This window comes from Prunus dulcis, chromosome 6 (assembly GCF_902201215.1).
Source record: "Prunus dulcis chromosome 6, ALMONDv2, whole genome shotgun sequence".
Classification (NCBI taxonomy): Eukaryota; Viridiplantae; Streptophyta; class Magnoliopsida; order Rosales; family Rosaceae; genus Prunus; species Prunus dulcis.
Genome location: NC_047655.1, coordinates 2658976 through 2672202, shown reverse-complemented (window position 1 = coordinate 2672202; position 13227 = coordinate 2658976). Strand labels below are relative to the sequence as shown.

The following is a 13227-nucleotide window of genomic DNA, read 5'->3' as shown; positions in this document are numbered from 1 at the left end:
ACATCACCACTTGAAGAACCGCCGCAATCCGGCCAGCAACAGCAAAGCAAGAAAACAGTCTACTTTGCATCAAATTCCAAATGCCATATATTGGCTCAGCAATTTAAGCTGTGACCATCACAAGCAACCTACATTAACAATGCCCTAACTAATTAGGGTTCAAATAGACAGTTCGGATGAGGAGACAAGGATGCCATTGCCATCTCCATCCGCATACAACCATTCTCCCTCGTGAATCAAGACCCCTCCAATACTTACAGGAACATGCTTTTGGCCAGACCCATCCCATAATCTCAGCCGACCGAGCCAGCATCCCTCCGGTGACAGCACGTCGCATGCTTCCTCCTCCATCAACCACTAAAACCCTACCCTCGCCCTTCGTGGAGAGAAGCTCTATAACCAAAGTATTGTCCTCAAACACCTTCAGCGTCACGACAGGGCCTGCGAATGCCTGCCATTTTCCATATTTCTGGAACACTTGCGGCACAAGACGCAGGTCTCCACTGGCCAGAAGGTCAGGATGTGCATCGCAAATGTCGGTTGTTGCTAAAGCAGCGGCCCCAGGTTTCTCCTGTACTCCGAGGACACGCCAACAACCTGAAATCTCTTCTCGAGGTTGAGCCAAAGCTCACGCGACGAAGCGAGTCCTGCTGTAAATGGGAGGACATGTTCAGAACATGTTGACCTCATCCAGGTTAACATGGCCTGATCCTTGTCGTGCCAAATCTCAAAGGCTGGATTAATTTGATCAGTGAGATCATTTCCTTCCTTGTCGGTCAAGAACTGAGCTGGAGAAGGTTCGCTGCCATCAATAATTCCCATGAGCTTGGAACGACTAAAGATTTGCTCGAAAAGTAGCTTCCAGGAAAAGTAATTCTGGCGCTGCAGCTTTGCAGGTATCACTGTAGCTATTTTCTTTAGGGTGACAGAGGTATATGAATATCCTTGAATTCCACGGCTAGTAGGAACAGATTCGATCATTGTAGTTTCAATGTGTTTAATTGATTAGCTCTAAAGTGTGTTTGTTTGGCTAGAAAATAGGAAAGGAAAATTTCTCTTGATAGAGAACTTGTGATGCCCTACTTGAGGCTTTTAATTGGTTGCAGCTGCTGGAAGATCGAATCTGGGTAAGGCCGCTCAAAAGATTTGATAAAATTTAATATTTGTAATAATATTGGAGAGATTATATAAATAAGCCACATTTGTTTTCTTTTCTCACAAAAAGTTTCTCATGCATTGAAAACGAGACCAACTTGAAATAGAATACAAGCCACATGACACATGCGGGGTTCAAAATATTTTTCCTTTTCTGTCGAGGTGTAAAGTATATTGTATTGATGAAAGGTGCAATAGTGCGTTGGTCTCTTCCACCTCAACTCACATAGGAAGAGATTTACAAAATTCCAGTCATTCAATGAATATTTGTGTAAACCACCCTCTCCAATTGCTTGTACGCAAAAAAAGCGCTCTTAATCAAGGCTTCATATTCAAAGTTCCAGTAACGAGTGTTTTCTTCCAGTTTATTGTAAACAAAAATATAGCCTAAATTAGTTGTGCACCTAGGGTTTTCCTGATTTTGTGAATTTCCTATCATATCTAGGGTCATATCCATGGCTGGTGTGTGAGTTTGTATACATGCCCATTAAACTTGGCTTTTGTTCAGGCTTGGTCATTTTGAAATAACTAGGCTGTTGTTTAAGCTTCTTGCTTGGCATGTTGAGAATATCCATTTGACTAGTTTTCTATCAAAGACGACCCCTCACATTGATGATGTTGTTGTGCTACAATTTTATCTATTACAGGCTATCCTTTCTCAATGTTGTTTATAATCAAGAAAAGACCAACTCTATATCCAAAAATAGTTTTGGTTTTGGATATATGCAATGCAATGATAACTTCTGGATGTCTATAGAAGCACTCAAAACAGAAACAAACCAAAAACAATTAAAATTTAGGTATATGAATGCAATGATAACTTTTGGATGTTGGTGTTACAGCTTCATATATATGGATGAATTCTTACAATAGAATGGGTCCATCAAATAAGATAGAGAAACAACTCTTCGTATAAGGGGGGCTTTCATTGAGGATATCCAGCTCTATGGAATTGCCATCCATCATAACATCCCATTTCACAGCCCTCCAAACATATTGTCAGCCATGGCCTCTGGCTATGAATTTTGCTAAGAGTATGATATCCTTTGCTAGCAAGAGGTGTGCCCCCAATACCAAGCCAGTGTAGTCCAGGGAAGGAAGGCCTCTTAAGAAACCTCAGGGAATTAACAGACAAACCAGTGCAATTCAGAAGGTCAAGCCTCCGAAGTAGTTTACATTCGTCCCGAAACGTTTTCCTCATTGCCAAACAATCTAGAGAAACATCAGTCACAGAGCAATGCCGGAGACACAACTCGGTAATCTCAGTACCAGCCATGGCAATTGTAAAAACGGCTTTATCTGATATTCTAGGCATGTGTCCTAAATCCAGGGCTGACAATGTTTTGCGAATTGTGCCTCCACCATGGAACAAAAAAGAAATTCCCTCATCAGTGACCCTCTCACAGTGTCTGAGACACAAATGTGTTATGGATGGAATCCCCTGGGCAAGAACCGATAAGCCATAATCGGTAATATCAGCTCCTGCGAGATTCAGCATACTTAAGCTACGAAGGGATGAAATGGAACCGAGGCAGGAATCTGCTATGCTCCTACACCCACACAGGTCAAGCACCTCCAGGACCCTAGAACGGGTCAGCTGCTTCACGGTTTCACTAGTTATAAGACTGCAGGACAGCAACTTCACCTCAACAAGGGAACATTGGAACTCAGTAACATCAAGAAAGGCCAAGTCTGACAAAAAAAAGGCATTCCGAGCTTCAAACTTCTTCAACTTCAGACACGAGTGTAAGATCGATGCATAACCTGCATCACTGACTTTGGAAAACCCACAGAGTCTCACAGACTCTAGACCTTTGCAGACCTCAGATAGAAGAAACATGCCCATATCGTTTACCCTTTTGAATGAGACTTGCTGGTTATGTCTACTTCGTATAAGAGACAATCCCATCAAATGATGGAAGGAGGCCAAATATTGAAGCCCGGTGTTGGTTAAGTCATGATTTGGTAATGGTTGCTTAACTGGTCTGTCTTCAAGATCTAGCTCTACCAAAGTGGGGAGATTTCCGGAAATGGCCATGATTAGCTCATCGGATATAGCATCTAAGACAAGGGACAAGCGCTGCAATGTGAATACAGATGATAATGGAGAGACGGGGATGCTGACATGAGATGTTTGCACACTGTTCCTATCAGCACCAACTCTAATCTTATCCATAAGACGAATTACATCTTGCTCAAGCACTGACTGCAACTTCATACTTTTGAGAGCACTAGGCAGGAAGAAATCAATGGACTGAAAAGCATTTGCTCCTACATCTCTCCCTCGAATCTTAAGAGAAAAAGACTGTTTGATTACCAAAGAAACAAACTTTAGCTTTTATACATTCCTTTTCTGATGAAACATGTTTTCTCATATGAAGTTTTACATTATATATCAAAGAGCAGCATTCAGACACAATAATATTACCTCCAAGCACAAGCATCCATTAAGCATTTGGTCCAGGTTGGTCTTAAATGCTTCAGTTGAGCACTGGTCTACCAATTCTAGCACAAGCACCCTAACAAAAACCTTCTCGTTACAGAAAAGATCAAGATGCAATCTTGGGTTGGGCAAAACTAGACAAAATATCAAAATGGATTACCTGAGATTGGGGCAGGCCTCCCCGATGGAAGTGAAGACTTGATAGGACAGCAGGGAGCAGCTTAACAAATTCAGTTCTTGAAGATGTGTGTCCAGAATAACTCCGAGTGACAAATTGTCAAGGTGGAGACAATTTAGGGTGAGGCTGTGGAGGCCCCTGTAGCCACCAACGATACTATTTAGAATCTGGGCATCAGGAGAAAATGCCTGCATATACAATTGCAATTGCCATTCTTTTTATAATTTTTAGTTCAAAAAAGAAAAGGCAAATAAAAGAAACCCAAGTAGAATTCAGAAAGAAAAAGACTTTACAGAGAGATTGATAGACGAGAGTAAAGGCAGGGCCTGAGAAACTGAGAAGCTCATGGCTTTGTTAACGCACGAAACTGAGCACAGAGTCTCTATTTCCAACTTGAGCAGAACTTCCTCTATCAATAAGCTGCTGGGCAGTCTCTCCAAACCCATCCTCCTTTCTTCTTTTTGCTTCTTCTGCTCCATCTTCTCTAATTTGGGATCAACAACTGCTCAGTTTCGACCTATCTGTATGAAGAAGAACTAGTTTTGGGACTTGTCACCATTGGGTTTACAAGGCTCTTTCTTTACGGGCTAACCCAATAACCCATCACCAATGCAAAGCAATTTAACAAAAACGCAAAGCCCATGAAGTCACTAGTCCATTCATGTAGATTTACATGACAGTTGAATCTTGAAGAAACCTAATGTGTTGCTACTATTGGAGAAAAGTCGCAACAGGGATAGTAACGTTTTGCCATCCCCGATAAATAATGTTATGTCACATGGAAGTATTATCACGCATGTCATAGCATTATTGATCGGGTATAACAAAATAGTATTATTCCCGTTTTATGGAAGCCTTTTCCCTAATATTGGCAATATGGTGTCATAATTGAATAGTAATTGAAAATACTCGGCCCTACCAGCTGATAAAAACTAACACATTCTTTTGTTCATAAAGAAAATTTAATGCGTACACAGATGCTAACAAAAGTGAAATAACAAGTTCCAAATACAATTGACTTCAGAACTCAGTGCTCTTATTGGTTTGACAGTTTAAATGTGAAGCAACAATGCTGATTCAAAGAGACAGTTCAGATGTGGAGATGAGGATGCCATCACTATCTGCATACAACCATTCGCCTTCACGAATCAAGGTTCCTGCAATGTTGATCGGAATATGCTTTTCGCCAATGCCTTTTTTGCTTGATTTCACCGGATGAGATGCCAAAGCCCTCACCCCAATATCACATCCGTTTATCTCATCTACATCTCTGATGCAGCCATTTACCACAATACCAGCCCATCCCATGTTTTGAGCCAACTGTCCCAAATTCCCCCCAACCAAAGCACATCTCATGCTTCCTCCACCATCAATAACTAAAACTCTTCCCTCACCTCTGGTTTCCAGAAGCTGTCTTACTAAAACATTGTCCTCGAATACCTTAAGTGTGACAATGGGGCCTGAGAATGCTCGGCATTGTCCGTATATCTGGAATATTGGTGGCAGAACACGCAAATCTCCACTGCCTAAAAGGGCTGCATTCGTATCACAAGCTTCAGCAGTTGCTAAGGCAGCCATATTTCTCCTGCAGATACAGTCAACATATCATTAAAATGTGGTACAGAAAATAAAACTACTTTAGCACAAGTTCAACAAGCCTTCATAATAGTTTCTAGATTTTTATCTCCCTTACAATATTGCTGGAATACTTAAGAGAAAACAGAGGGCCTAAAAGAACCATATGTTATGCACACGCAAATATAGCACCGGCGTCATGCATAGAATTGTCCTACGTATCACTAGCTTAGTAAATTTATTGACCATATTTACATTTCATATATCCAAATAAGGAAAAGAACATAGCTTTTTGAACTTTCCACCTCTCATCTTCCACTTATCTTCATTATCATCTTCACCTCAGTTCTACATACTTCAAAACTATGGAGGCAAGGGATTTGCTACATTGTGCAACTTAGCTGAGGGACAGAGAGCTAGATTTGATATATGTGTGTGTCCTTCTGTTTCAGATCATCACACTTCAAAAAGGGGAAACTAATTTATCTATGGCTCCTGCTATCAGAGCTTATGTTGCATGAACACCAAAAATAAATATATCCACAATGTTTAATGACATGAGGAGAGACAAAGACCAACTTCTTTATGCACAAATGTGTTTCCAATTGCACTTCAACAACATTCGGGATTGCGGACATTCAGAACTATAAATTATGAAAGAATTCAGGATTGGCATCTCTGTTCTTCCCATCAGCAGCTTCAGTACAATCACCTAATTTCAACCCATACATCAAATTTGGATTTTGAGAGAGACAGAGTGACAATCATCCAACACCTCTGCCTTCAATGTTTTCTTTCCCAATGCATGCATCAAGAACAGAATCATAGAAGCATGAGTTAAAACCAATTGAAAGTCAAAGCCCCATCTTCAGATGAAATCTAGAGAAAGCTAATCAGGCCAAGCTCAAATCTTCCTAAATGCCCCAAAAATGGAATGAGCAGCAGAAGATTAAAGAATGTTTTGGTTAACAAAAGGAAAAAAGATCCATTGAATCCATTAGATCCATTGAAGATCACATACTGGGAAGGGATGAATACTTTTGATCTCAAGTGAGTAGATAGAGGCATAAATTGACAAAATTTTATTTAGAGATAAAACTTAACAAAGAAAACTCCAATGGAACCTGAGGGTAATAGGAATAAATTTACCAACAATCTACTATTAGAGTAATAGGAATAAATTTTTCATTTACAAACTTCAATAATTACTGCTGCTCTATTTATATAATGAACTAATCAGTAACAACTGACAAGATGCTAACTTCCAGAAACCATGAATATGATATTATCATTTAGCATTGAATTGAAACAAATAAATAAATAAAATAAAACCAAAAAACAAAAAATTCATCTTGAGATTCTTGACAAGACTTTGTGACAAGCAAAGCTGAAAAACAAGAAATTGAAGCTTACCCAACAAAGAATGAAATGGCTGTATGAAGGTGGAGAGCTTTGGGGTTTAATCTTCACCCATCAAATGTGAAAGAGGGTCTCTTTGAATTGTGATGGTGGTGGTGGTCAGCGTTTTCTCTTCTTCTATCTTTGCTCAGTCAAGTCTTCATTCTTTTATATATTGTGAAGTACAAAAAGAGTCAAAAGCTGATATCAGCCTCCCAGTACTAGTTAACAATTTCTTAGTAGATTATCCTCTTGGTTTTTGTGCCTCTGTAAAATTGCACCAGGCGCCAAAGGTAGTTTGTCCTATGTTTTCTGTTTTACAGAGAACGATTTCAATTCCCATTGACCCAAAAATAAATAAAAAAGACTGTAATTCCAAACTATTTTACCCCCCCTTATGTGGCCTGCATGGGCTTGACCCAGATCAAGTCAAAGGAATTAACTTCTAGGCCTAGGCAAGGTCTAATTTTTGGGCTTAGTTTTAAGCGTTGGGCTGCCCTGAAGTTTAATCTCATGGGCTGTTGACTCGTCTCACGGGTCAGGTTGTGTTAAGCCCAGGCCAAACGAGAGAATGTCGCTCAAACCCTACATGTAGTTCGACAAAAAACAAAGGGAGTTTGTATAATGAGAGAGCTATGTTGAGGGTTTCAATTTAGCCGTTCAATAATAGTTTTGTAATTCATCAGATGGCTATTAAGGATCTCCTTATTATAAAAAGCCTAACGAATGAGTAGTTTTTGAATTATGATTTAGGTCGGTCCAGCCCAACCCACAAATTTGACCCAGTATATAAAACTTCAAATTCAGCTCCACCAAGTCCAGTACCAACCAGGCCCAAATTAGGCCTGGCATGCATGAGCTTGGTTGTATTGTATCGTTATAATGAATTCAAATCAATGAAATGATATTTAAGGTTCATGGCCATTGCTTTCACTCTTATCATTTGGTCGGCTCAAAATGTCAAAGCAAAAAGGGTCAGGGAAGAAAACAAAATTTGAACTCTCCCATATTGGTAGGTATGAAGAAGAAAAAGTTTCAAGATTTGAGGGAGAAGCCTAGGAAAGAAACGTGGCACCCACGACTTATAACTTTTGAATGAAATTACCTTCCCTACCCATAATTATACATCATGATTACAGGTAAGAAACATTGGACCAGCCTTCAATCTGCTGCATTATTCAAAAGTCTTTAGCTAGATATGAGCTATTTTGTTTGTCTAGCCAATGATGCCAAAATGGTGAAATTAGTTACTCAAAGCCCTTTTAGGCTTTCACATGGCTCAAAAGTTATATATATCTTATGCAGCACTCAAAATCCTTATTTGGTTGGATCGAAACATATAATTAATCATTCTTAAAAGGATATTGATAGTGAATTTCAAATATTTAAAAATCTAGCGTTAAGTTGTCTATACATATATGACTGATAACTGTTGAATAATGTAAACTATACAAGGGATTACACCAATCAGTAACGATTATCAATGTAGACGAATTGACAAGACTCCCTCCATGTACGACTATTAAACACAAAATGGTAAAGCAATTGATTTTCAATAGTATTTTAGTGAAATCAAAAGTATAGATATGAATTATGAATATATAATTCTTACCATTGTTATTGTTTGATCACTTGACCCCCCTATCCACAAAGTTAAAGGTACCAGCAGCAGGAAAGCTTTCTTTTCCTAGTATTAGAGACAAAAATCTCATAATATCAAATCTTTCCTAGTCCTTTGAAAAGAAAGCCAAAAGAACTATTTGGGACATCAACTTTTTCCCCTCCTGTGAACATTATCACCAAGTAATGATTATATGTAGCATTTCTGTGACATTTGCCTATTTGCTTTTAGGGTTTCTATCAAGTTAATTTGTCACAAACTAAAAATCCAAGATCAAGACAAGAGAAGGGTACATATATTATTAATAGCTATACTATACAACTGCCGTGGTGGTGGTGTGGAAGAAGCAATTGAGACGTCTATTTACAAGCCAACCAATTTCAACTAATTGTAGGGTCTCAAAGGCACATTTTATAATTTAGAATCAACAATATCCCATGGAAAACGCAATGTACCAAATTCAACTAAAGTCAAATATTTCGGAGGCTCCACCGGAGACCAGGCTCCCTTTCCTTGGGAGCCCTACTCTACTTGGGTTTGTTTTTTGCCTTACCTTTTGGTACACTCCAAGCTTTCTGTTCATTTGATTTGATTAATTAATCTTTACATCTGTGATGCATATGATTCTCAACTTGTTTGAACACATCTTTTCAAATTATTTCGAAACATCTTTTAGATGAAGCTCTAGACCACACTAGGATAGCAAGAAAATGAAAAATATAGTACAAATAATTTCGTTGTTTTCTTACCAAGAACTGAGAAAATGAAAAAGAGAAAACAAATTTTTATATTTTGGTACATCAAATTTTTTACTAACTAGGAAAAACGATGCACCAAATAGAGATTGAAGAGGCGCAAGTTAAAGAAGGTGTACAAGATTGAGAATTCGCACTCAAGCAAGTTCTTTCGTGCTAGATTACCCAAAATAGGACATTCAAAGTTGAAACGACGATCTAGCGAAGTAACAAGTCCAACTTTATCGTCTATTAGTGTGTCTATAATTTTTTTTGTGTTTCAATATTCTTTTTTCTTCTATTTTAAGATAGTTTTATTTGTAATAGTTATTTAGGAATATTCTAGAATATTGGGTCTTAGGGTTTTTCCTTTTTCTATTCAAACAATTTTAAGCATTGTACTCGTCCAGATTATGTTTTAGGGTGTGAAGCTTTTACCCTTTATTTTGTGTTTCTCATTGTGTCACAAGAGAAACAAAGGAGATAACATGAATTTTTGCCAAACATAAACAAGTTACGACATATTAAATAAGGAAAAAAGAGAATGTGACAAACCGCAATAAGTTTATCACTACTTAGGGGAATGAGAAAGAAAAAAGGCTAAAAAAACCTACCATTAAACAATCATGATAACGTTACAAATAAAACTAACAAAACAATAAGGAAATAAGAGAGAATACAATAAAATATAAGAGATCGCTTACCCATTTTAGGGGAACGAACAAAACAAAATCAACAAATCTAACATAAATAGTTACGTGAATAGTAACAGTCATTGCCTTGCCTTTACCCTTTGTCATGGCAAATAGGTAGAAGTGCTCTTAAGGATATGAGTAAAAGAAAACAAATGTGCTAATGAAAGTGACCATCAAACAAATTTGGGCAAGTTGTGACCTACAAATATGGAGACCATATAGGGAGGCAAGATAACACAACAAAATACAATCAATCAATCAATCAATCACACACTAAGAAGAACAACGTGAAAAACAAATAAAGATCCTAGCAAAAAGATATCACCAATAGACAAAATACTTTACATTGTCATTTATTAATCGATGAATGATATATATGTGTATCTTATTTACTAATAACATTTTTCACGAAAGTCAAAACTACCTACCTAAGTAAGAGTTATGCATGTCTTACTTTTGCATGAGATGTGATCAACAGAAAAGCTAACAAGTACGATGCAAGTAAATTGATTTGATCAACAACATAGCCATTAAATATAGTCCAAGAAGTTCTATCATTTCCATACCAAGAGGGATGGGGAGAAAGGAAAGTGCATTTGCCATTATGTTCAAATGAAATAATGAATACCAACTTAATTAATAAGGTATACACATGAAGATGGACAAAAATAAGTATATATAGAGGAGGAGTAGGGTTGAAGAACCCGTGAAGAGTGTATTCTATAATTATATATAATATAAGCTGGTCTATCATCTCATGTATATATGGGCTATGGCTTTTTGGCATGGTGGGGGGCAGTGTTGATTTCGCACTTTATTCATTACCAACTTATATAAATCAATAAATAAAACAAAAGCGACGGTCCATAAATCACCCTGCTTTCTTTGCGAGGATTCCGCTGTTTTCTAGCAAAACCAATAACATATAGCCTTTAATTTAATTTAATTTATTTTAATTTATTTTTTCAATCATAGGTGTATGACAATGCTGCTAATGATTTTATAAATGAACAAAGAAAATGACCAAAAATTAGTGTGTGTGTGTGTGTGCCTTTCTTTGCTTTTTCTTTTTTTATAATTTACTGAATTTATTTAATAATAATAATATTAACATTTATTATTGTATTATTTTGTTGGATTGGAGTGCAAAGTGCGAATCTAGCGGGGTGTTGGGTGTTGTTTAGAAATCGATGCACTCGTGTGAAAAGCATACTGACAAAATGCACCCCCACCGAGCTACAAGCTTACCAACAACAACTACACAAATTTTGGCAGACTTGACTTGGGTTTTGGGTTTTGGGTTTTGGAGAGTTGAGTTTAGTGAGGCACTCCGAGAGAGATCCCCCCACAACCCTATGCCCCGCGCCCCGCGCCTTCTCTCAGCTTTTCCAGGTTTTCTATATTTATACCATCCACCACCAACACCACCTTCTTCTTATTATAATCTTAAGGTAATTACGAGAAAATTTTACTTAAATCGAAAACGTGGGCGATATTTTAAATCAATCACACAGTATTGTGTGTTTTAATTTTTTAATATTGCATTGCGTGAATGACTTAGAACATATATCGACACATGAGATTGAGTGAACAAAATAAAAAATATTAATTAACTCTTCATCAAGTGTTATATATATATATTTTTCTTATTAGTGTTGGACTATATCTCAAATTCGGATGTATGATTTCCATTTGAAATAAAATGAAAGAAAGAGTTGAGTTAGTTGAAGTGCAGATATTGTGGAGTATAGCGCGAAGTTTTATGTGTGAGAGATAGAAATTCTATGTTTTTGCTTTATAATTTGCCTTATTATCTTGGTTGGTTGGCACTCGAAAAAGCTATTCGCCACCCTCAAACTTTAATGACAATTTTACTCCTTTTGTAAAACCACTAAAATTGAAGCCTTACAGAAGAAGTAGAAGAAAAAAAAAATCTCAATTTGTTTTTAAACATAAATTATGGATGTGGGGAGGGGAGCAGTTTTTGGGGGACCAATACACTTAACGAAAAAAAATATATTAATAATGTTATTAGGTCTCAACGTGCCTATCCAATAAGCTTCTTACTTCTCCCCCTTTCTCTCTCATGCAATGGACGTCCAACTTAAAAGTCATTGCTTGCTACTTCATACTAACTTTTTAGGTCTTCAGAATATGTTTTTTTAGTACCATTTATTCAATGTTATGACGTAAGATTCGAGAGCATTCTTTTATATTTATCCTCTTTTTCTATGTAACTAGTAGAGAATTATTGATGTATCTAATTTGATACAAGATTCTTTAATAAGTATTTTAAGTTAAGGATTTGTTACATATTTATAATTTTGGGTGTTGAATTTGCATATAAAAAACTACTACGTAAGTAGGAACTTTTATATTTCTGTCAATAACAATGTGATATTTGTGCATAATTTTTTTTTTTTATAAATGTTTTTGATGAATTTTTTTTGTATATGTGTCAAACTGTGATTCGCACGAATGAATAGTATCTCCTTACAATTAAAAAGATAAGTATTATCTTTTGTAAAGAGACCTCGATTATCACGTAATTCGGATGAATAATAAAATCTTTCATGATATATTTTATTTGCTAGAGAAGAGCAATTTTTCAATTGATAAGATTTAATAAGCTAGATTCGCATACATGTTGAAGACAAGATGGAAAAAACTTGTAATAAGTTATAACAATATAAAGAGAGGTACAACAGACAAATCCTCTTTTATGCAGCATTTACTATAATATTATCTCAGTTTCCTTTTTATTTGGTAAATGTTGAACCTTGTTGATGTATTGAGAGTCGATCACAATTTTTTTTTATAAATCTATTTGTGTTGGGATTTGAAGACTGTGTTTCCGAAAACCACCAAGGAATATATCTCACTTTGTACTTGGTACTTTTTATTGTAATTTTATAAAAATAAAAATGAGAGAGTGAGAAGCTGAGTTCAAGACCTTAGATGTAAGAGTAAAAAAACAGAAAATCTGATTTTATTTATTTTTTTCTACAATAATTATATTAATTATACATCACATTTCTCGTAAAAGTGAATGAGACTTATAGAAAATGAGTCCTCTAAATATAGTAAAAAGAACTATACTTAATAAATGTGATAGATGTAACACTAGATAAGAAGGAATATTAGTTGCCATTCTCCTTTGACAATGTGAACTGGAAATTCATTTACTAGATCATCTTTTACCGTTAATTTTTAAAATAAAAATCAACCAATTTGAAAACCATTTAGTTCATCAAATCCAATTATTATCAAGTAAATAAGGAAATCCAATGTTTACTTCAAAAATGGTAACAAAATAATAACAATGATAATAAAAAAGGAAGGATATCACAATCAAATTTAGAGACGTACGTGCGGGGTAATCCGTCCAACTGCCCAAGAGCCCCGAAATTGTCAGAAATTGACAGAAG

At 36.4% G+C, this 13227-nt stretch overlaps 2 protein-coding genes and 1 pseudogene across 3 annotated transcripts; all 3 read right to left on the bottom strand.

The window, feature by feature from the left end:
- Nucleotides 1-149: 149 nt before the first annotated feature.
- On the bottom strand, nt 150-981 carry LOC117629598 (annotated as a pseudogene). The gene is made up of 2 exons (XR_004586125.1): nt 678-981; nt 150-576 (listed from the first exon to the last, which is right to left on the bottom strand). The product of XR_004586125.1 is annotated as a putative 4-hydroxy-4-methyl-2-oxoglutarate aldolase 3 (transcript).
- A 961-nt stretch (nt 982-1942) lies between these two features.
- Nucleotides 1943-4589, bottom strand: LOC117631064 (F-box protein At-B). Its single transcript, XM_034363996.1, has 4 exons — nt 4070-4589; nt 3759-3964; nt 3584-3674; nt 1943-3460 (listed from the first exon to the last, which is right to left on the bottom strand). The coding sequence occupies exons 1-4, from the start codon at nt 4253-4255 to the stop codon at nt 2081-2083; spliced, it is 1863 nt and encodes a 620-aa protein (XP_034219887.1). The 5' UTR covers nt 4256-4589; the 3' UTR covers nt 1943-2080.
- A 110-nt stretch (nt 4590-4699) lies between these two features.
- Nucleotides 4700-7048, bottom strand: LOC117631065 (putative 4-hydroxy-4-methyl-2-oxoglutarate aldolase 3). The gene is made up of 2 exons (XM_034363997.1): nt 6765-7048; nt 4700-5361 (listed from the first exon to the last, which is right to left on the bottom strand). Exon 2 carries the CDS (start codon nt 5352-5354, stop codon nt 4854-4856), a length of 501 nt encoding a protein of 166 aa, XP_034219888.1. The 5' UTR covers nt 5355-5361; nt 6765-7048; the 3' UTR covers nt 4700-4853.
- Nucleotides 7049-13227: the final 6179 nt, after the last annotated feature.

Coding starts and splice junctions, on each gene's coding strand:
- LOC117631065 (XM_034363997.1), bottom strand. CDS start 5,354: ATGGCTGCCTTAGCAACTGCTGAAGCTTGTGATACGAATGCAGCCCTT.
- LOC117631064 (XM_034363996.1), bottom strand. CDS start 4,255: ATGGAGCAGAAGAAGCAAAAAGAAGAAAGGAGGATGGGTTTGGAGAGA. Junction 3,675..3,758: donor GAGGCCTGCCCCAATCTCAG/GTAATCCATTTT, acceptor GGTTTTTGTTAG/GGTGCTTGTGCTAGAATTGG. Junction 3,461..3,583: donor ATGGATGCTTGTGCTTGGAG/GTAATATTATTG, acceptor GTAATCAAACAG/TCTTTTTCTCTTAAGATTCG.